The sequence below is a fragment of the Trachemys scripta genome, chromosome 3, assembly GCF_013100865.1.
Source record: "Trachemys scripta elegans isolate TJP31775 chromosome 3, CAS_Tse_1.0, whole genome shotgun sequence".
Taxonomy (NCBI): domain Eukaryota; kingdom Metazoa; phylum Chordata; order Testudines; family Emydidae; genus Trachemys; species Trachemys scripta.
The window spans coordinates 122580506-122604877 of NC_048300.1; the positions used below are offsets into that span (position 1 = coordinate 122580506).

General features: G+C 41.9%; 2 protein-coding genes across 2 annotated transcripts in view; one reads left to right on the forward strand and one right to left on the reverse strand.

The window, feature by feature from the left end:
* The first annotated feature begins 200 nt into the window (after window positions 1–200).
* On the forward strand, window positions 201–16110 carry CD164 (CD164 molecule). The gene is made up of 6 exons (XM_034765901.1): window positions 201–376; window positions 7169–7246; window positions 8839–8901; window positions 10663–10740; window positions 11549–11629; window positions 13078–16110. Exons 1-6 carry the CDS (start codon window positions 304–306, stop codon window positions 13242–13244), a joined length of 540 nt encoding a protein of 179 aa, XP_034621792.1. The 5' UTR covers window positions 201–303; the 3' UTR covers window positions 13245–16110.
* Window positions 16111–18791: 2681 nt separating this feature from the next.
* Window positions 18792–24372, reverse strand: part of LOC117875041 — a gene marked incomplete in the record, with an annotated part of 112106 nt that continues 106525 nt past the window's right edge. The window contains 4 exon segments of the mRNA XM_034765903.1: window positions 18792–19452; window positions 20009–20139; window positions 21362–21427; window positions 22320–22440. Of these exon segments, the coding sequence (XP_034621794.1) occupies window positions 19339–19452; window positions 20009–20139; window positions 21362–21427; window positions 22320–22440 (432 nt within the window).

Consider the following 24372-nt stretch of genomic DNA (forward strand, 5'->3'; position numbering starts at 1 on the left):
AGAGGGCGGGACGGCCGTCACCTGATGGGGGGCACCGAGGCCGGATGCGGTCACGTGCAGAAGGGGCGTGTTCTGCCACCGCCCTGGTGCTCGGCTGGGGACTGTTCCATTGTACCAGAGGGGTGGAGGATGAGGCGCGGCGAATAGACGGACCGAATCCTGAGCGGGGGCGGGGCCAGTCGCTTCTACGTAATACGTCAGCGCCACGCCCTTCCCACTTGCTCACATGACGTAGCTGGGTTGGGAGCTGTAGAGCGAGTGTCGTTGCGGTTGGTCGCGGAGGAGTCAGTCAGACACCGAGCAATGGGCCGGACACCGGGGTTCCTGCTCGCCACGGCCTGCTTGGCCCTGCTATGGGCGGCGGTGGCGGGGGAAGGTGAGGCGGGAGCGGGGCGGGCCCGCGCGGGCGGCTCCTCTTGGGGCCGGGGGCTGTAAACGGTGAGGGCCGCCCCTCCCCCAAATTCGAGCGCTGTGGCGGGCCCGTGCGCTGGCGCCCCGCAGGAGTTCGCTCCTTCCCCGGCCGGGGGTGGGAGGCGCGTCCCGAGCCGGGCGCTGACCGGCCGCGTGCAGCCGGAGCGCCCCGCTGTCCCCAGCGCGGGGGGCCATGTGTGGCCGGCGCGGCTCCACGGCTGGGGGGCGGGAGGTGTCGTCTTAAGTTCGCTTCTGTCGCCGCGATTCCCTGGTGCCCTGCGCCCTCTCCGCGCTGCCCAGGAGACCTGGTGGCAGTCGGCTCCGTTGTACTCGCATCCGGCTTGTTTCCTCGGGTGTTGGATCCAGTTCCCGAAAGCGCGACTTGCTGGTGTTAATCGCCGCTTGCAGCATTTGCTTACCCTGTTGCGGCAGGAGGAGGACAAGCAGAGCCACTTAACAGATTTGAGTTACCCAGGGCAGGAAATGCCCAGATCTGCCTCCCGAAGCCGTGATTTATAGTTGGCGTAAAAAAGTGCAAAGACCACTGGGAGCAAACAGCGCAGCAAAACTGAGTAACGAGCCACAGAGCCTGTTCTTGAGTAATCAGGAGAATAAACTGTCCCTTTGGAGTTTTTGATAGCCATGTACTCACATCTACAATAGTTTATTGCATGCATCTAGACAACTTTATGTTGTTATATAGTGTTTGTTAATTGGCACTCCCTACATTAAGGAAATGCGCCACTATAGTTAAGGCTAAGATTATGACATGGAACTGACTAGCTGCTGCCTGCAGCGGGGGAACCCACAGCAGCCCAGCCACTGAGTGGTAGGGCACCCTCCCGCAGCTGCCCAGTAGCTGTAGGTGGCGGTCTCCCCCACACATACACACAACTGACCGGTCCACCATTGGTGGTGACCCCCTGAGCTGCCTAGTCACTGCTGCTGGCAGGGGTCCCCCTTGCAGTGGCTCAGCCACTGTGCGTAGCTGGGGCCATCCCACAGGTGCTAGTGGCAAAGGGACTCCAGAGCTGCTCAATGGCCCTGGGCAGGGAGAGGGGGAGGCACAGCTCCCCAGCTGGTGGTAGCAGACGGACCCCGGAGCTGCATAGGGGCAGCGCTCCCCTCCCCCAGCTCCTCTGCCACTTTTGGCAGAGGGGGCCCACCCTGTAGCTCCCCTCCCTGCATGGCGGTGGGGGGACCCCCCAGCTTCAGTCCTACAGGGGGCCCCTCCTAGCCACTGGGCAATGGCATCCCTACACCTCCCAGCCTCTGAAGTGGCGGGGGAGGGGGTAGGGTGCTGGGCCCTCCTCCCTCACCATTTTGTCAGGGATGTTTTTAGTAAAAATCAGGACAGGCTTCCATGATTTTTTGTTTGTCTGTGACCTGTCCCTGACTTTTACTAAAAATATCCCTGACAAAATCATGGCCTTAACTATAATTAATTGAAGATTGTCCTATCCAATATTTTGTTTAAACATTCATTCTCAGAATGACCTTGTATGAAAGGAAAATTAGTACTTGTTAGTGGAGGAAGTGACTTGCCAGAGCCTCACATCCATTCAGTGGCATTTAGAAAACAAGGCTCACTATTGCTAATCGTATGCTTAATCCACTAGATCACCTCACTTCGGTACTGGTCTTGGTACATCAAATTTAGGGAAATATAAGGCAAAAATTTCTATGGGTGAGAATTTCAGTACTTTACTTAATGTATTCAAAAGATCATTATAAAAATATTATGACTTCTGTTTAGAATAGTGAAATGTAGTAGATCCAAGTACAGCATATGTAATCACATGGACAAAATTAGAGTTGTTCATACAGTTAAATCTTAAAAGCCATTATAGCTTTGTTTGAGGCAAAATGAGACTGGACATGTCATTAATATGGTAAAATCATATTGACTGTTCACATAATTGATATTTTTGTATTACTTCTGCCAGTAATTCTGTGTCCTGATATGATGTGCATCACCCTCTTCAGCATAAGATAAATCCATGTGGGACTGCAAGTGAGGAGTTTTGATAGAGGAGCAGTTTCCTCCTCAAAAACTGAAGAGAATGGCTGAAACCACTGTAGCACTGTCTACACCAGTTGTCATATAAGCAGGTCAGGGTCAGCAGCACCTTATGAACTTGCAGTTTTTGTTAGTTAAGTCTATAGTACTGAGCTGTTCCTCTTGAGAGGAGAAGCTTTTTCTGCAGCAGCATTGAAAGCAAGAGGCTCTGTGGGGCTCATTGCAGCTTTTGACTTCAGGCAGCCCCAAACTGAAACCTTTTAGAGTACCCTTGTCAAGCTTGGGATGGCATCTGAAGATGGGACTCCTTGTGACTGAATTATTCCAGTAATTCAGGTTCATGGTCAAAGTTGACTGTTCCATTTTTGAGATGATGCAGTGGTACACTTGCACCGCAGTGGTCAGGCAGACACAACTTTATTATTCTATTAGTTGTATTACTGTGGTGATGGTCATGGTAAGAGCCCTGGTCATGGACTGGGACCCTCTTTGATAAGCGCTGTACAAACAGAACAAAAAGATAATGCAGTCTAAAGGGGATGCAGTCTGCACCGAGAACCTCAACAAAACTGTTATCAGATGCCTTGTTTTGGCAGCAACTTCTGTCCTGCCATCTCCATTGAAGTGCTGTGCCAAGTTGCTTGTATGGCATTAACGGGAAGTATCTGGAGATGGGTGCTGTTCTGATTCTATTCAGGGTATGGTCATTAGCCATATACATCTCTACAGAAGAGGAGAACCTGCAGACTGAATTGATTTTTGGAACCATGCCTCTCTAGGAATTGTGACCATCATTGATGGGTAGCTGGACCAGCTTTCCCATGTGATTAGGATTGGTGTGTCCTCGCACTGTGTTGATGAGCTGGTAAAGATTAAAAGGTGTAAGGAAACACTTTTTCCTGGAAAGTGGAGAAATAGGCAACAATGTCGTAAGACACTTCTCTCGTAATTCTGAGGCAGCCTTATAGAGTCACAGAATATTAGGGTTGGAAGAGACCTCAGGAGGTTATCTAGTCCAACCCCCTGCTCAAAGCAGAACCAACACCAACTAAATCATCGCAGCAAAGAGCTTTGTCGAGCCGGGCCTTAAAAACCTCTAAGGGTGGAGATTCCACCACCCTTCTAGGTAACCCATTCCAGTGCTTTACCACCCTCCTAGTGAAATAGTGTTTCCTAATATCCACCCTAGACCTCCCCCAGTGCAACTTAAGACCTTTGCTTCTTGTTCTGTCATCTGCCACCCTGAGAACAGCCTAGCTCCATCTTCTTTGGAACCTCCCCCCTTCAGGTAATTGAAGGCAGCTATCAAATCCGGCCTCACTCTTCTGCAGACTAAATAACCCCAGTTCCCTCAGCCTCTCCTCATAAGTCATGTGCCCGAGCCCCCTAATAATTTTCGTTACCCTCCGCTGGACTCTCTCCAATTTGCTCACATCCCTTCTGTAGTGGGGGGGACCAAAACTGGACACAGTACTCCGTGTATGACCTCACCAGTGCCGAATAGAGAGGAATAATCACTTCCCTCGATCTGCTGGCAATACTCCTACTAATACAGTCCAATATCCAGTTGGCCTTCTTGGCAGCAAGGGCACACTGCTGACTCATATCCAGCTTCTCGTCCACTGTAATCCCCAGGTCCTTTTCTGCAGAACTGCTGCTTAGCCAGTTGGTCCCCAGCCTGTAGTGGTGCATGGGATTTTTCCATCCTAAGTGCAGGACTCTGCACTTGTCCTTGTTGAACTTAATCAGATTTCTTTTGGCCCAATCCTCCAATTTGTCTCGGTCACTCTGTACCCTAACCCCTACCCACCGGCGTAGTTACCTCTCCCCCCAGCTTAGTGTCCTCTTCAAACTTGCTGAGGGTGCAGTTCATCCCATTATCCAGATAATTAATAAAGATGCTGAACAAAACCAGCCCCAAGACCGACCCTTGGGGAACTTTGCTTGATACCGGCTGCCAACTAGACATCGAGCCATTGATCACTACCCGTTGAGCCCAACAATCTAGCCAACTTTCTATCCACCTTATAGTCCATTCATCCAATCCATACTACTTTAACTTGCTGGCAAGAATACTGTGGGAGACCGTATGAAAGGCTTTGCTAAAGTCAAGATATATATCCAGAAGAAAGAGCTGAATTCAAGGCCCTAGAATCCTGAGCTTCATTGCTGCAGTCTTCATGTGGCTGAAGGGTTTACCAGTCTATACTTTCACCTCAAAATATGGATTACCAGGTCTACATTGCCAAATATCCGTGTAGATGGCTTAGTATGACCAAGTCTCTTCACAAGGAAACGTGAAAGGTCACTCAGGCCAGGTAAATGCCTTGACTTCAAGTAAAAAAATTACCTTTAATTTGTATGGTGGCAAGAGCTGCTGTTTCAAGAGTGATGTCTGCAGGTACCTTGGGGCTGTAAGACAAAGCTCAGCTCCAAGCTTTCTTGCTCTAGAACAGGATCTAGTACATTTGAAGTCTGGCAGAGGATTTATGTGAGCCAGCAGGTGTCTGCTCAGATTCAATTTCAGAGGCTGGATGATAGTATCTGTAGGCATACTTTCATGTGGAAACCATTGCTGACTGAGATCTTGATAGTCATGAGCAACATAGGACACGTGTGCATATCCAAGTGACAGGACATTTCTGGTCTGGTTCTAGTCTAAGGATAATCTCTAATTGCAACTGGACTTCTGATTCAATATTAAAAGATGTGTTCACTCCCAGGTGGAGAAGCTGATAGTTTCTCCAAGAAAAACAGTACGTCACTTTTAGAGTCAAGGCTGGCATTGCATGCACTAGACACCTTAAGAAATCTTAGTATTCCAAAAAATAAGCAGGGTTGAGTTAGACAAGCTGACTCTAGTTACAAAAACAGAAGTACCAGGTCACACCTGTTGAGAAACCCAGTGAGAGTGGGTGGACTCTGTCCTATAAGCCATTCCTGGTTTTCAGTTACCTAGTATCTTCCCTCCCAACTATCTCAAACTACTAGTAACAGACCCCATATGAGTGAAGATATATGCTCAGCAGGGAAGATCAGTCTTGGTATTCAGGATTTCCAATTCTGCATTGTAATAACTTCCCTCAGGGTTCAAATGCCAACGTTTCCATCTCTTACCCATCCACAGCTGTCAGGTCTAGTTGCAGTTATTCCTATCCATGCTTAGACTGTTGTTTTCTATAGCAGGGATTGGCAACCTTTGGCACACGGGTTCGGACAGTCACGGCTCCCACTGGCTGCGGTCCGCCATCCCAGGCCAATGGGGGCTGTGGGAAGCTGCGCAGGCTGAGGGATGTGCTGGCCACACTTCCCACAGCCCCTGTTGGCCTGGAACGGCGAACCGCGGCCAATGGGAACTGCAATTGGCCGAACCTGCAGATGGGACAGGTAAACGAACTGCCCCGGGCTGCCAGGGTGCTTACCCTGGCGGGCTGCGTGTCAAAGATTGCTGAGCCCTATTCTATAGCACTGTAAAGTACTTGTCCACTCCAGGAGCCAGGATAGAGTTCTAGAGTATGGAAAAGTCAAATTTTAACACTCTTGTTTTATCAGCTAAAATATGTGCTTAAATAGATAGCATCTATTGTGCAGCAGCATGCACACAAGACTTTTGGTCCTGCTAGCATAGTCTCTTTGGAGAGCCAATTGTGGGTTTAATATGTCCAAATAACTTTGTAGAGAACCAGCATCAGTCCCACTAGAACTAGTTGCCAGTGTGGTAAAACAGGAAAACTGTTTTCATTCTGGTCTGTTCCACACTCTTTTGGTACAGTTGTAACAAATGAGGGCTTATACCAGCTAGGCCAGCATTAACTAATTCCATTGTGTTGCTTTCTCCCATAAGTCTTTAACTGACTCTATTTTCTGTTGTCTCTTCCCTTTTTATAGTAAAGGCTTTTACCCACTGAGGTTTCAAAATACTCCTGTGAAGTCTTGTTTGCAGACTTAGGATATGTCTACACATCAAAGAAAAACCCATGGCTGACCCATACCAGCTGACTTGGGCTCCTGAGGCTCAGGCTGCGGAGCTGTGTAGACTTCTGGGCTCGGCTGGAGTCTGAGCTCTGGGACCCTCCCTCCTTGCAGGATCCTAGAGTCCTGAGCCCCCAGACATCTACATGGCAGTGAAACAGCCCCGCAGCCCAGCCCTGTGAATCTAAATCTACTGCCAGGGCCTTACTGTGGATTTTTCTTTACTGTTTAGGCATACCCTTAGTTTTTTTCACTCTTGTAAATTTTCTGTTCTCTAGTTAGATTCCCATGAGCTTTATTAAATATATTTGGAGACCACTACATAAGGTATAACTGACATTTCTGGGGCATGGCATTGGAATAGCAATAGTGTTGTTGGCCAGGAGTAAAGTGCATTTGAATCTACTTGAGCCTAATGCATGTGTAGTTGGAGTCACTAACGATACTTGAGAGGAAAAAAGATAATCCTATGGGTTAACCACCAGATCTGTTGACACCCAGTCTTGGTTCTGTGCCATGGATTTGTGTGAATTTAGGCATATGGCTTCTCTGTGCTACAGCTTCTTATCCGAAAATAAAGATGTTTACTTGGGGAGTTGACTCAGTTCATATGTAAACACTTTTGAGGAAGTTATGGAGGTGCTAATAAGTAAAACTGAGATCTGTGATTTAAAAATGCTAGAAAACTAATCCCATTATCTTTGGGAGAGTTGCTCTTCTGATAACTATCAACTGGCCCATAATTAAATGTTTTCCCTTTTTCAGACAGCTGTGCAGATCTTAAAACCTGCAATGACTGTGTTAATAGCACTGTCCCAGGATGCAAGTGGATTCAGTGCAAAGGTAAACATCTGGAAAAACTAATATTTAACAACTAGATACGTCTTTGGGTATTTACAAGGGGTGATGAATGATAACTCTTTTGGTGGATAACATAGTGAAAAGCAACACTATCTTAAAATTGTTCTAAACTGTTAAGATCCCAATACAGTAATGGACACAAACTACAAACACTTTGACATGAAAGTTAAACTAATCTTAAATTCTTATCCAGAGGCAGCAGAATATTATGCGCAAAATACAAATAAAAGCAGAATTTTTAAAGGCCCGCTAACCAGACATACTACCTGAAGCACCATGGAAAATCTTGACTACTAGCAATAGACTTCTCAAGACAGTAAACTAGTTACTTGGCCTTGCTGATAAGGAGGTTGTGGATGGACCTTGACGTGTTAAAATTGACAAGCATTCCAACATTGCAGTCCTTTTTGAGATTATCCCACAGAACTCTTAAATCCTGTCCTGATATCAAGTGGCCCAAGAGACTACAGGGCAGTAGACAATCAGTTATGTAAGGTAGCCTATTGATTTATATTTTAGTTGTGCCCAGAAGGCATAATCAGAACTAGGGTCCCATTGTGCTGGACACTGAACAAAACATTGTGTTAAGACAGTCCCTCCTCGATGAGTTTAGATTCTAGACATGAGGGACAGAAGTGGATGGAACAATTAGAACAAGGAGAGGAAATGAGGGTAGTGGTGATGGGATAATAAATGGTTATTTAGACTACCCATGTGAAGTCTCATGGAGGATCTCTCTCCATAGTTAATGGAAAGCAAGTTTCAAACATTACCAGCCCAGTTTTGGTGTTCCTCTCAAAAGGTTCTTTCCACTACAAATTCAGTATATGTAGTCTCAAGAATTCTGACAAAATTCAAGGCATTGTGGACAACCTGTTTGAGAGGACTATGGTCAAATAAGTGTGTTAAATGTCTTGAAACTTCTTAACAGGCTACATTAACACTAAATTGCTGTGTAAATATGGATTGTCAATTTGATCAAAACAGATAAATATGAATTCCTCTTAAATTGGAGGTTAAATTCTGCTTTAGATATATTGCACAACTTCCACTTATTCTTAGTGGAAGTCATTGTACAGTATCACAGAACTGCGCCCGGAGTATTTCTGCCCTAGTTTTTCAAACATAGTAACAGTAAACTAAATAGTGCTTTTAATGTTTTATTTAAACTTGTCTGACTGTTTATATCCACATACCCGCTTATGTACCATTTTGAAAAAGGTATCTGTAACTAGAATATATTGCAAGAAGTATTACACAGATTGCGTACAGTGCTTATGTGAGTGAATGTTACTGTTTTGTTCACTCTTGCTTTACAAAAACATACTTCATGTCATTAATGATGGAACTCATTCAAGTGTATTAAATCTTGTCCATTGAAATAGTTTTAATTCTACTAGCCAAGAGACTGACATCTCCAGGGAATCCCCCGTAGAACATTAAGAAATTTTATGAGATAACATAATTTATAATTGATAAAAAGCATAATAATCATTTTTGAGAAATTGTCAATATAAAAATACCTTTTCCTATGGCTCCTTGATATTACTTTGTTTTTGTTTTGTTTTGGACAGGATCAAACTTTTCTTGTGAAAATGCAACAGGAGTTAACTGTACTGCCATTTCACAGTGTTTTTGTAAGTATCTGGGTATTGTTTAGGTTGACTCTTAATGCAGTCTTTTCCAAGTTGTGTTATTTATTTGAGACAGTCCTCCTATTCTTAACTATTGTGCTGAAAGTTGTAATCAGCCTCCACTAACATACCTTGTATCAATTGTATAAGCAAATCTCTATAGTATGTAAGCTTAAAGAAAACAACATTCCCCTCGCTCTGATGCTAGGCAGAGGCATGGCCAGGCAGCTCTGCAGGCTGCCTATGCCCAGAGTGCTGGCTTCACAGCTCCCATGGCCAGGAACCACAGCCAATGGGAGCTGCGGGGAGGTGTCTGCAGACAGAGGTAGTGTGCAGAGCTGCCTGACCTTACCTCTGTCTAGCAGCTGGGTGAGAGGGATGTCGCTGCTTCTGCGGAGACCCTCAGGTAAGCATTGCCCAGAGCCCGCCTCACCCTGTCCTGTGCCCCTGCCCCACACCCAAACTATGCTGGGGGTGGGGGGAGAGGATAGGCACAGAGCCAGGTAGGGAGCCTGCCGGCCCTGCTAACCCTCCCCCTGTCCCCCCACACAAAGCATCCACGGGGGCCCTGGGCAGCCACACACCCCAGTTTTATTCACTGCTTTTTTTAGTAAAAGTTATGGACAGGTCACGGGTCATGAATTTTTGTTTACAGCCCGTGACCTGTCTGTGACTTACTAAAAATACCCAGGCCTAAAATGTAGCCTTAGCTTGTGCTTCACTTCTGATTTCAACTTGTTTTAGGGACTGGCAATTAGAAAAACCTCTTTGTAAACTGATTGCATTTGCCCTGGAGTCACTAAGGCAAATAAGGAACCCCAGAATGCCACTTTTTACTAAACCACTTTCTAGTAGAACAGCACTTTATTGTCATGTTAAACTGTTGTTGGTTGTGTCAGAACGAGTAGCAGAACTCCAATCTATTCCTATTAGGTTTGCAGTGAGACTATTTCTCCTGTTATACCAAGTATTACTTGACTCCTGCATATCCAAAAACTGTTAGATTGTATCCTGGGAATTGGTGGAGCCCCCATTAGAAAGAAATCTTAATGAATCTGCTGCCCCAAATAACATGCATTGTAATCAGTGCTTAGAACATATGTATATACAGCAAACTGCTTTTATTAACCAGTTTCTTTTTTAAAAGTTCTAACAGCTTCTTAGACTATATGCTCAGGTTTTACTTTCTGGTACTCGGTGGAAGGAGAGCTTTATCTAAACTCAACCTTTTGGACCACTGAAGATGTCCCAGCTTTCAGTATACATTTTAATCACCCAGCAAGCCAGAGCAAATGCATACCTACCTGTGGAATCTAGCTCCAAATTGAACTTGAACTGTTATAGGAAGACTTTCTAAGACACAAAGGGGAACTGGATGCCTAAATCTCTCTCACATATCCTGCCCAGTTTCCAGATCCAAAGGATGGGTTGCATCCACCAGTTAGCCACAGCACCTCTTCGGGATCTGTGGTAGCCAGTTGGAACGTTCCAGGGCACTTGGGCTGAGAGTCCAGGCTTGGCCTCTGTTACAGCCTGTTCCTGGCTTGAATTACCCCATAGGCGTGTCAGTTTTGTTTGCTTGAGGTATTTTGCTCCCACAGTTTAGTGTTACTGTAGTGCAGTGAACTCTTCCAAACTTTTTGCTACTTCACATTAGCCTTCATAACGGTCCATTAAGCATTTTACTATCCTTAAATGGGAGTCTGTTTTATGTTTATTACAATCTCGTAAGTTAACTTTATTTTTTTACCCACTATTCTACAGATTCATCTACTGCTGCTACCACAGCTGCTAATGCTACCACAGCTGCTAATGCTACCACAGCTGCCACTGTTACCACAGGTAAAAAAAAGAAATATTTGCTGTAATGAACTGCTAACTGGGCTAAGTAAGATAACTTTGTAAAACAAGGGTTCTACAAAGTTTGCTTAAACTAATTGGGAATAAGTAGTTCATAAAATTGAACATCTGTTACAGTAGGTACAGTGCATAACTTTCTTGTCCTACAAAGAAATTGCCAGTGATTGAAGGCATGGGAATATGAAGGGAAGTCAACTGGTGGTTCTTCTACATCATTTTTATTGTGGCTTACCTTTTTTCCACTCAGGAAATGTGGTCAATATAACCGTTGCTTCGTAAGATTAGTGCTCGTAAAACTCAGGTTCTACTGTGTAAGTGAAACAGATTTCTAGCTGAGGAAGTTCTCAAGTGTTTTTGATGTTGCAAATATCAGTTATGTTAGTGCTCAATACAAAATAAAGAACTATACTGACTAATAAACTAAATAATTTATAATAGCTTGAGAGCCTTAAGTATTCAGGTAACTATTCCGCACCAAGACTTGCATTTTATTTATGTATTTTTATATAATATATAGTGTGTGTGTGTGTGTAAGAGTCTTGGTGCGGTTGGGGTGTGTGTGTCTCTCTATAAAAATTTGTCTATAAAAATTTACTTAACTGCACAGCATTATAAGTACAGTGAAACCCCGCTATAACTGTACCTCTATTCTATGTGTACATAGTCTGCATTTTTAAGGGTAGTTGTTCTTGCTTAAGTGAGATAAAAACTGAAGCAATTACAAAAATAGAGCTTACAAAAGTGATACTGCTGTACATTCTGAATTTGGAAGTTTCTCTCTACAAAACAGCTAACATCACCAATACAACTTCACCTGCTGCTTCATCTACTGCTTCAAGTACTCCAGTTCTCTCGACAATCAGTACACCAGGTAACTTTCTTTTTTTTTTTTAATTATTACTATCCATTTAAGTATTTACAAAAAAAAAAGTCTTTATTCGGAAAAGCTTATTTGGAAATAATGTTATTTAGTAGGTGACAGGAAGTAGTGAAGAATAGTAACAGTGGGTATGCCAGAAAGTAATGACCTTGTATGCCACAGTTACCTTTATCAAGATGGAATATCTGTTGAGATGTTGCCTTGACAGTAACAAACACTGCTCAGTGAAATTTCAAAGTAAGTGAATTGGCCAAATTAAGCAGTTTGACTGGCTTCATTTCAGTCATGTTAAGTATAAGCTGCAGAAGAGGAACTTGTGAAGTCCAGTGACTGAGTTAAAATATTAAACTTGCACTCCTGACATAACCCTGGGTTAAGGTAAAATACTCTAACGCTGTGTTTTTCAGTCTTTTTAATATCCGGGACTGGCTTGCTCCTTCCTAAACTGTGTTGAGGAGATCTCAGCGACTGGTGCTGATCCATGGACCAGTTGTAGAGAAACACTGCACTAACACATGTTGGGCAACAACAATAGGGTCCAATTTAAAAGACTAGATCTTGAAATTAAACTAACAAATTATACCACCCAATGAAATATATTCAGAAGGGGAGGTAGTTTTTAAAAGCCTATTCTTTTAGTGATGGCTACAATACTGGGGCCCTGTGCGTTGTGATGAGATCTAAATCTTTTAGTTGCACGTTGCTAGAAGATTTTATTTAACAGATGGGAGACTATTCAGGCACAGATTTTTATTGTTCTTTAGTAAGGTCATTCACTAAATATGAGCAGAAAAATAGATTCGGGTAGGTAGCAGAAGAGAGGGTCTCGCCTCATTAGGAAAATTATTTTTGGCCCTCTGGGAGTCCTGAGGTATCAATGATGGGCATCATTCTTAGAGTAAAACAAAAGTGTGGGTAATGGTATTTTGAACAGATTTAGTTTAACTGGGATTCTTCCGTGAAATGGGGATGAAACTAGTTCTTACATGCAGTTCAAAGTAGCTCTTAGTTACTTGTGGTCTGACGTACTCTAATGTACAGTAAATGTTTCAATGAAAGGTAAAATCTTCATACAGCAGTGGCTTTCAACCATTTTTCATTTATGGACCCTGAAAAAATTTCAAATGGCAGTGCAGACCCCTTTGGAAATCTTAGGTATAGGCTGCGGATCACAGGCTGAAAATCATTGCTGTGAATGTTGCTTTGACAGATCCTCAAACCTGGGAGTACAAAGAAGGAAGTGAAGAATTGTATTGGCAAATGTCATGCTTGGGGGTTGTGAAGCATACACACTGCTTTCTTAATCGGTGTTTAATCTCAAACCTCTTACTGAACAGATTCATAATACAAGAAGGAAAACACCGAATTCTGTAATAATATTTATGGTAAATGTGACATCCACGTGTTAAACTATAATCTATTAATTTGTTGTTTAACAGGTACAACACATGCTACTGAGAGTCCCCCTAAACCAGCTCCTCACAAGTCTACATTTGATGCTGCCAGTTTCATTGGTGGGATTGTCCTTGTACTGGGTCTGCAGGCTGTAGTCTTCTTCCTGTATAAATTCTGCAAGTCCAAAGATCGAAATTATCATACTCTCTAGAACCTGTCATTTTACAATGGACTAGTAGCCCAACACTTGTAGTTCACTGAACCAAAATATAATCTCTGTCCTGTATGGAACACCACAGTTCAGAATATCCTTTAAATCTCCAAAAGAAGACTTTTTGAAAGGATGATATTTTTGTAACACTATACTTGGCAAGAGGTGGTATGAATCACCTCTGGCTCAACAGAGGTACTCAATATGCTGCATGAGTCCTTGTGATTATCTTATTTTTCTTTAGTGGCTGCAGCTGTGGGACTTTTCTTTTTAAACTTGACATGCCAAATGTAGACTTACAGTGATTCTTGTATTCAGTGGTAACACTGTCTTGAGTAGACAATCTCATGATGATGATTGTGGAGGCTGATTTAATCAACCATAAGTGCAGTATCCCTATAATTTTATCAATGACTGACTTCTGGGAGTGAAATATCATTTGTGCTAGCTTGTGGCTCTCGTAGTGTACTGCGAGGAAGATTAACAAAGGATTGTAGAAATAGAAACTGTCTTCATAAAATAGCCTTTTGGATGAAAATAATGCCAAACCCATATTTTTTTACATGAGAATTAAAGATGCCAACCAGGAATTGTATTGCACATTTTAATTTCTTAAATTTGGCCTTTTCAGTTGTTATAACTGGAAGGGTGGTGAGAATATTTCCTCTTCATGTAAGAGGAAATAAAGTCCAGTGCCTTAAAGAATAAAAGATAGGCTGCAAATTCAAATGTTTGTGCCATTTTCATTTGTATCAAAGTTAAAGGCTGATGCAGTACTAGCCTAATAGAGTAAAGCAGAGTACACCTTTCCAATCTCAACATTCACTACAACAAAAACATGGCTAACATTTTATTTTCTGACCTTTCGAGAGGTTGACTTCTTTTGTGAAATGAGGGAATGGGATATTGGACTAATTTTGAAGGTGAACTAGATTTTCACTAGCCTCAAATTATTTCTGGCCTGTAACAAAGCAAGCATAGGAAGGCCATAGCATAACTTCACATTCCTGACTTCAAAAGGGCACCAACTTAAATCATATTTGTCTGAAAAAATGTTCTCTATTATTGTTAGAGGCATTCAAGATTACTATAACAGAGAAACAGTTTGCTTTGTGCATAGTAAGTTTCACTGTCCTCCATTGCCTACGAACACTTTCTCCTCCTCTTTGTGTGGGCCTTTGATGCAGCACGATGGGAGTGAAACAATTCTAAGATAACATTGGAAATGGACTGGGTAGTCCTAGCACTTGAAGCTACTTTTAACTATTGAAATTGACTAGATTTCAAATGGATGGTGTTCCTTATCCCCATTTTGAGGAAATTCTATAGTCTTATGCAGCTACTGACGTGCATGATTTAAATGTTTATCTTAAACTGGGTGTTTAAACATTGACAGCATGATCACTAATTAAGTTATAAAACCCATACATTGCCATGACTTAATAAGTAAATGAAAAAGCATTTTAGTTGCAGTAAGTTTTATTTCCTCATGCTCTTCTACTGTGGAAAGCATTCTTTGTTACGTTGCATAGAAAACTAAACTTGCTATATAAAATAATTACCAGACAGTGCTGTACCTTCAGAGAATTGAAATTTAATTTACTTGAGACAAAAGCAGTCAGTCAGCTCAGGGTTTATTAAACAGACTGACCACCCAATTTCCAGCAAGCACCATTTGTCTGGATTGGATGGTGTATCCTTGGCCTTATATTGTAAAATCATTTAGTCTGTCACTCCCATCTCCTTAAATTGTTTCATAACTTAATTTGGGCAAAAGAACATGCTCTATGCACTTATTTCTATAATGTGACAAGACTGACCTCCCACTTCACACACAGTAGATATTCCCAATAGTATTCATAAAACAATTTTATTTAGTATTGTTCCTAATTCTCTAAAAGCTGTCTAACATTTTGGTCTTAGAAACTTGCAGCAAAAGGCTACAGGACACTTAAGAAAAACAATGCCACAGTTAAACCTGAAGTTGATTAATTTAATTACTGTGTAAAATTTGGCTAAAATGCTTTAGTCTCACAGTGATCTTGATTTATGTTAGAAAATGTGCTCATTAAGCAAAAACTTAATCATTTTTCAAGTGCCTTAATTGTTTTAAAAATCTGGCCTCAAATTTGTTGGAAAAACCGGGACAGGCGGTAACTTGCCTTAGTTACTAGCTTAATCCCTCAGTGTCAGCAATTGATACTTTCCAGGATCTTGGTGCCATTGATGTCGATCTTCAGGAAGTTTTAATTTTGTAATGCAGTTATTGCAGAAGTATAGGTTTAGTCTTGTTCTAGGAAGGTGTAAGTTTTGTGCAGCAGCCTGTATGCTTGCCTTGCTAGACAAACTGACTTGCCTAAGTTGCTGATAAAATCATAGCTCAGGCTTAGTTTCTGTATGACAAGTCATTCTAGGTGCCAGACATGTGCTTGGGCTACCTTGGTATGGTTTCTGTTTTGTTTTTTGTTAAAATTGAGACAGTTTCCTTGCAGAATTACAGTGCCAGTTAGTCTATGCTGGCTACTAGCATGTGACTAATAGAACTTTCAGGTCCTCTTAGTCATGTGTGTTGAAGTGGAAGGTAGCTTTCTTAGATTGTCTCCATGGAGTAGTTTTATTTGCTATTAGGCTGCCCCTTTAAATCAGATCTTAAGCACTGAAGTGTAGTGACCTTTTTTCAAGCTGTTTATCATCTGACTTGTCCTTGAAACCACCTTGTGCAAATATATATTTATCAAACCTGGTATCTTATGAATGTTCCTTGCAGACATTGCTGTGTTGTTTGTATTTTGTCTTCAGTGGAAGAAATGCAAAACAAATATCAGAAAACCAAATTTGACAAATAAAATCACATTTACTGAATAAATGTTTTGGTTGTATTTAGTTTGTAAATATTCTCTCTACTTTTAGCAACAAGGGAAGATATTTTTTTTTAAGTATACAGTCCTTGCAGCCTTTGCATTCAAAATAGCCACCGTGGCTGCAGAAGTTCCAAACAAAAAATGCTGTGGAGAAATGAGGATTGACTGTGGAACTCATTGCCAGGGGATATTGTGAAGGCCAAAAATATAACTGAGTTCAAGAAGGAAAGGTCCACCAATGGCAATTAGCCAAGACTTTCAGGAATGCAACCCCATGCTTTAGGTGTCCTTAAACTTCAGCCAATCAGAAGGTGGGACTGGACAATGGGATGGCTCAGTTGATAAATTGCCCTGTTCTATTCATTCCTTCTGAAGCATCTGGCACAGGATACTGGGCTAGAGGGACAGTTGTTCTGACCTACCATGGCCATTCTTATGTTCAGGTTTCACTTTTGCTCTTTACAATAGCAAGTGTGTCTATGGCATCTAAAGCATTTTGGCACCTAAAATCTATGAAACTAAGGTCTACATCTTCAGAGGTATTTAAGGCCAGAAGAGACCATTATTTCATCTAGTCTGGTGTGTTCTTTTACAGACAGGTTAATGCTGTGAAAGAAAAAGCCAGTTTGAGTTGCCATCCCTTGTCTTTGAAAAAGTGTCATTGCTGGGGCTCTGCTTTGGTACCTTAAAAAAAAAAAAAAAAAACCACACCAGCTGAGAACCTGTAGTAGTACAACAGAGTCTTGTCATTAGTTCTCATAGCAGCCTTACTTCAAGCTGGGACTGGCCTGAGCTGTGACAGGGAAGCACTACGATTCAGCTGTTCAGATCACAAGTGAGATAATGACAGAAAGGATGTAAGAATCAGAAGCAAGAGCTAGGCAGGGGAAATAGGAGAGGAAGGAGAAGAGAATATACACATGACAGCTGTAAAACTAGGCACATCCGTTTTACTTACTTTGTTAGCATAAGTGTGGTTAAGTAGGCTGTAACCCTTGACATAGATCAACAGTTACTTTTAGATACTAAGGAGAGCTTGCTTAGTGGTAGGGATTAGAATATTCTACCACAAGGAACATGGAACTGCAAATATGCTTAAGCAAGGGGTGATAGATGATCATGAGCTGACATGGTAGTTACATGTATCAGTGTACTAATCTATAGAAGGAGGACACCTCAACATTGGTAGGAGGAGGAAATATATATAAGGAAAAAGTGAAAACCCCCTACTGAATATGTTTTAAATATAGTGGCATCAGTGTAACATATTATAAAGCTTGCATTCCAGCCTGTGGGGTAGGAGAGAGAGATGTTGCCCTTGGAAGGGGCTAGAACAATGGCTACTCATGATGAGGAGGAAGGTGATGGCTAACATTTCAGGTCGTCCTGCAAGGGATGGTGTGAGTATATGGATGTGCAGATGTACATTCTGTCACTCTCTATCTTACTGAGTTAGAGAGTGTGTGTGTGTGTGTGTGTGTGTGTGTGACTTTGCTAAATGTATTAATAAACTATTTGGAAATATAGAAGAGTTCCTATAGTGAGAGCCATCGGGGTTCCCAACTATACAGTAATTTTAATACTGGGCCTGATCTTGGGACAAGAACCTGTCAACCCTCAAAGTGATACCTGGGAATTTTTAAGTGATCAATATAATTAATACCCACACTATAGATCAGGCTAACACACTCAGCAGTAGGACAGGTGGAGTTTTAAGGCTTCAGGACTACATTGAACAGAGCTTTTCACATCACCATATTTAGATAATAGGGAGTCCCAGAACATCAGTTTCTGTGACAAGTGAAAGAGAAGGTAATAACTAGAGCTTGTTGGAAACTGCTGATTCACTAGAATTGAAACTTTTCACAGGAATGTGTCAAATCAGTAGAAATTTTTGATGGAAACCAGGTATTCCTGGTTTCCTGCCCAGAATCCCCTGCTCCCTAGAATTTTTCAAAACATTGTTTTGATTCTCCAGAAACAACTTTTCTAAAATTACTTTGCACCAAAATTTTTGAACTTTTTCTTCGAATTCAAACAAAAAAAATTGTGAAAAGTAATTTTCATTTTTTGACCAGCTCTAATGATAACTGAACAGCAGGATAAGGACCCTTCATTCTACTCCCCCTCTGAGAGGATCCTTTTGTTTTACACAACTTTTCATGTTCTCTAGAGGGGAATTACTTTTTTGTCCATATTTGCAAAGCATGCTGTACTTAGAAGCTTTGTTTTCTCCCATGGAAAGTTGGCCAGCTGAATGATTTACTTTTATATAAAACAAACAAAATTTCATAGGTTTCAGAGTAGCAGCCGTGTTAGTCTGTATCCGCAAAAAGAACAGGAGTACTTGTGGCACCTTAGAGACTAACAAATTTATTAGAGCATAAGCTTTTGTGGACTACAGCCCACTTCTTCGGATGCATATAGAATGGAACATATATTGAGGAGATATACACACATACAGAGAGCATAAACAGGTGGGAGTTGTCTTACCAACTGAGAGGCCAATTAATTAAGAGAAAAAAAACTTTTGAAGTGATAATCAAGCTAGCCCAGTACAGACAGTTTGATAAGAAGTGTGAGCATACTTACAAGGGGAGATAGAATCAATGTTTGTAATGGCTCAGCCATTCCCAGACCTTATTCAAACCGGAGTTGATTGTGTCTAGTTTGCATATCAATTCTAGCTCAGCAGTCTCTCGTTGGAGTCTGTTTTTGAAGTTTTTCTGTTGTAATATAGCCACCTGCAGGTCTGTCACTGAATGACCATAGCAAATCCTGGAATGTGGTTAATATTTTGGGGGTTCTCCATACCTGTGCATATTGCCAAATATGCACAATCTTTATAAAACAAAAAGCCTTTCACAGTTCACACCAGTAAAGGATTGTCAGGCCTTGTCTACACTTACAACGGGCCAGCTGCCCCGCTATAGCGCTTTGTGAAGATGCTGCCTGCGCTAATGGGAGAGCTTCTCTCATCAGCGTAGGTATTCCACCTCCCCAACATAGCACTGTCTACACTGGGAGTTAGGTCGGTATAACCATCTCTCAGCAACATATTTATACCTCTATAAGTTTGTAGTGTAGACCAGGGCCCAGTCAGAGCACGTGTTACTTTGTACATCAGTTTGACTTTGCATAAATTTCATTAGCCCACTCCATGTTAGCCAGATCAGTTACAAATGCATAGGTCTGAAAACACCCTCTGATTTTAATCAAAAGTACATTTCAGCTCACTTTTGGGCCAGCCTGTGTTCATGCTGCTGCATGAGGATGGGACGTTGTGTGTGTTCAGCCAGGTCTGGTAAAAGAGCATCTATCACTCTGTTCTTCCATCTGCTGGGCACCTGCAATTGTAAGTGAGTGGGGTGTAATGTTAATCCTGGGGAGGAGTCTATGTAGTAATTACACTGAGCCTGAGTAGATTTATCCTGATCAGCAACCCATCCCAACATGTGCTACAGGTACATGCTACTTCCTAGTTTGAAACAAAGGGAAGTGGCTTGAAGAAGGCAGGCTGACTAGGAGTGGGGTGGTTCCTGGCTGGAGAGAGGGACAAGATTCATTGTAAGACACCTCCTCTGCTCTTCTCAGAAGTCACTGACCCTGCCACAGCACCCTCTAGCATAGGTGGGCCTCCCTGACACATTGTCCCTTAGAAGCCTAACAAGTCCCTAGAAATCAGCCAATAGGGTATAAGAACTGTGAATCAGGTGTAACAGGAAGCCTTCAATTATATCACTCCCCCATTCCACTACTTAATCCAGATCTTTAAGGAAGATTTGACTGTTATCCAGACCTAAAAGCTGACTCAACACAATTCATTTTTAACAAACTTCACTGATTTTTTTTTTTTTTTTTTTTTTTTTTAAACCACTCACTACCAAATCCACCATTACTCACAGTCTTTGGCCTTTCAGTCTTTCCTGATGTTATATTGCTACCTTTGGGATCTGGAGTCAAGGGATTCTGCTTATAATCCCTGGGTAGAGTGGATGCCGAGATTACTGTGCGCTGGGCCCATGATGCAGAACCTATATTATAAATAATGTGGAGTTACAGCAGAACTTGACTTTAGCAAAAATACACAAAGCACCTGTTCTGATAAGTAAACATCATAAAAATACAGATGTTAAGTCGTACAGAATTGTAAGCAACTTCTTTCTTAGTCCTGTCCTAACTGCATAGTGGTTCCTGTATGGTTTCTAATAGAATGTGCAGAATTAAAAATAGCCACAATATTTCTGCATAAAGACTTTCTCTAACCAGTGACAGGGATTTGATTAAGTCTCATTACTGTGGGATTCATACATCTATTACACCATCCGTGGACAGATCAGTGAAGCAGATCTTTGCTGATCCAAGTTCTAATCTAATCCATTATAGGCGAATAGTTTCTCCAAAGCTCTATTGTCATTATCCCTTAGATTGCAACAGAATCAAAAATGTAAGTCGATGGTTTCTTCAATTTCAAGCGTTAGCTTAGTTTTTTCCCTTCATTAGGTCTTCAGGCAGACAGAGACACTTCCCTAATTGACTGTTGGTCCGTTTAGGCACGAAGAAATCTCTGAAGCAGATGCTGAGTTTCTAACTGGTTACTGCTATGATCAGCTCTAAGCTTGGATTGTTTCCACATACAGCATGGTTAATATTCTGTTAGTAGCCACTGGCAGCTTGCCGCATGTCACCCTTGCCAATAGCCTTGATTGGCACCTAGCTATGTTTCTGAAACTTAATTATAGCACTTATCTTAGCCCTGCAGATACGACCCTAAGTCAGTGTAATTGAGATGGGTGCTCCTCTTCCTTCCAATATCTTTGTGCAGCAAGACATCCCAGAATGCACTGTCCTGAGTGTTGCTGGTACTAATCTGTGTGCCTGTCCTCTATCCCCTGCTCAGGCAATATGAGACAGCAGGCCAGATTTTCTCAGAAAGCACTGATAGGCAGCGTGATGGACAGTTGGTTGTGCTGTGACTAAAGCATCTACGTGGACAACTCTACTGTGATTATTGTAACCAGATCAAATGAGGGTGTGGCTGTGGTTGCAATTACAGCCTAAAATCGACAGAGACATAGCAACTGTTCAGTTGTCACCCCTAGATGAATATGAACACTAGAATGAAGAGTAATGCATGCAATTACTTTAGGGCTTGATATTACAACTAAAGGCAATACAGCCTTATTCAAATTAATAACAATTATAAACCTTTGCACTCTGTGAGCCTGTGATAGTTATTCTGTATTGGTTTATTACCTGACAAAGGACTTCTTACGCTGCTAGCACTAGAAGACATCAGATTAATGGACTTCTTCTTCATTCCTTTTTAAAGAAATAAATTACAACATCCATAATACACAATTAACATCATACTCATCAAGAAAAAGCTAGAGAAAAGCATGTCCTTTTAGTATTTGGGGACAGACATCTGAGGAATGTCTGTATTTTGAGGCAGGCTCCATTTTAAAAAAAGGCTTTTCCTTGCTCTCCAGACAAGTTCTCCAGCTATGCAACAGGTTGAATAATGGGAACTCCCTGCAGACCAAATACTTTGAAATGTCCAAGCTGATTTTCACTTCTTTTATCCTGTGTGTTTGATTTGCCCATAGAGAGCTATCTCTGGTTGGTTCAGAATGTACTCAGCCTTACTTGCCCATTTGGTATTCACACTGGCCGTATTTTTCATCTCTGCTAACACTGGAAAGGCAGTTTAATATTCTTTTTTCATCAACCTGTTTAAAGCACTTTGAATTAAACAGGTGTTATAAAAAAAAAACAGCTGGGAAGAAAAAAAGTCTTTGTTAAAGTTTCAAAATTCTTGTCCCTTCAGTGAAGATCTGAGAAAGCTCCAAACTCCTGTTCTCTTGTCCTCCAAAGAGACTTCCAGTAAAAACAGCAGTATTTATATTCCTGATGATGCTAAGGTTAAAAAACAAACAAGCAACAAAATACAAAAAAAAATCCCCACCCCCAAAACTCCAAAGCCATCTTTCAAGCCTTCTTCACACATGATGAGAAAAAAAAGCAGAGGGGGATGAAGGAAGAGAGGAACCATCTATTTTTGTAGGTGAGGGTTGGTGACTATGCAGGCATGCGCCATTTTGGCAATCTCCATGGTGGTACAGTACCCAAGCCACACAATTAAGCTGGAAAAAAATCTACTCTCCTTGTTTAGATGTTCATGTCATTTTAAAAGAAATACATGTTCCCTTACCTGTGGGTGAGTTTCTCTGGGATGTTACAGCTTCCAAGTCATAAACCTGACACTGCAGTTCATCCACCCACTGGAAGGCATCCAGTTTTAAACTACGTTCTTGGATCAACTGGCTTCTTATCTAAGGAGGATGGCAATACACATGAAGAGGATTCAGGTTAAAAAAGAAAAAAAAATCTTCTGACAATCCTCATTCAAAGCAAAGGCACAGGCTAAAGGGCTCAAAAGGAGGAGAAGCAGATGCCTTCAGCATCAGAGGTGGTCACCGTTCAGCAGTGAATGAAGTAATTCCTAGATATAATTTTATAAAATGTGTCTGGGATCCTTCTGGAGGAGACAGTGATATAATTGGTATAACTGGTCATTATAACTATTTAATAAAATCTGCAGTTTCCAGCATTTTAAGAAAGGACAGTAGACAACCTGGGGCCTTTTCCCTCCTCACTCCCCTGAGCTCTCTATTTATAACCCTTGTAACCCACACCATGACCAGACACTTCCAGCCTCAATGCCATTCTGAATGAAAGATAGGAGTGAACAACAGCAAGTCATCTTTCCCTCAGCTCCTCCAAGGGCTGTGTGACCTGTCTTCTCAGTGCCCCCACTCCCTGCCAGAACAAGGAGCAAGAAATGAGAACCAACAATTGAATCAGACACTGCTGAGATGATGGCTTGGTTCTAGACAGGATAACTGTTATAAGCCATATGCTTTCATGCCCATATAGGTCTTCTTCTTGGGAGCTAGCAGTAGCAGGGACCACTGTAGCACTAAAAGTCCTGACACTGTCATTGTTTTGTTTATCTAATACCACATTATTTATTTTCTCAAAGGCCAATTCAGCTACTGATGCTTCTTGGCACTCAAAAGTATTTTGTAAACACAACAAAAGGGTGCACAGCTGCACCATTTAGAGACGGGGACTATGAACTCATTGGCCTATGTGCCAGGGCTGAATGCTTTGTTCTTCCAAAAGTCTCTTGATGTCATACACTCTTAATAAAGGCAGTCACAGAAAGTGCCAGCAGCCTGCTGAACTATTCCCAGCAAAATGCTATCTGTCATCCCGACTCTCCCAAATTGCGGTGGGTGCTTTCAATTGGACTGTTCAGGTGGTTGAAGAAAGAAACTACTTTGGCCAGGTTAATAGGAGAGGCAGTCCGATAAGAACAAGGACATTTCATCCTATCTATGGTAGGACTGCAAATAAGGGATGGAAAGCCACACTTTATACTGTTAGAGATTGTGGAGTGCATGAAGTGCAGCCAAGGGGATGTACCTGACTAAAATCTAATCAAGTGGTTTTCAAACATTTTCATTCTGCAGGTCACTTTGTAAGAGACACAAAGCACCTCTCATTGACCCACTTATCCACCCGACAACCCAATCCAAGAGCTGGACTACGGGAATTGTACTCATTTAGTTAAATCAGCTTCTAAATTGATTCACTTAAATTTGTGCCAGTTCTTTTTGCAGACAGTCTTAAATCAGTCTAATAATGGAGGACATTGTTAAGCAATTAAATTAAGCGAAATCGATAACCAACTTCAGACTGTCTATACAACATGTTGGCACTGATTTAGTTAAATTGATGCAATTTGTGTGTGTAGACTGGGCTCAACCCTGCCTGTGTCCCAAAACGTTTCATTCAGTGGACCATCAAAAAAGGTTCCTTGAACCCCGGTTTGAAAACCACTGGTAATGGATGTGTCCCCCTTAATACTTAATCATGTCAAATAGAAAGTAGATAAAGCAAAGGAATAATAAAATTTCTACATGCCAGCTATGTATGCTGTCCGCAATGGCTGTATACAACCTGTGTTATAGTATCAAAGACTTGACAATTAGCATACATGCTAATTATATTTCTTTTTTTTACAACAGTAAACATTTGAAGTGGAGAGAAAAATAATCTACCTATGGCAGCAACCAAGGTGTTGTGGTTTTGATTGTGTCTCTCTTGCCCTGAGTCAATGGTTTTGCCCTGTATTTGCTGGACTAATTGCAACAAGCCTTTTCTTTGTTATTCTACCATAGTAACGGGATTAAGATATG

Coding starts and splice junctions, on each gene's coding strand:
- CD164 (XM_034765901.1), top strand. CDS start 304: ATGGGCCGGACACCGGGGTTCCTGCTCGCCACGGCCTGCTTGGCCCTG. Junction 377..7,168: donor GGCGGCGGTGGCGGGGGAAG/GTGAGGCGGGAG, acceptor TCCCTTTTTCAG/ACAGCTGTGCAGATCTTAAA. Junction 10,741..11,548: donor AGCTGCCACTGTTACCACAG/GTAAAAAAAAGA, acceptor TCTACAAAACAG/CTAACATCACCAATACAACT.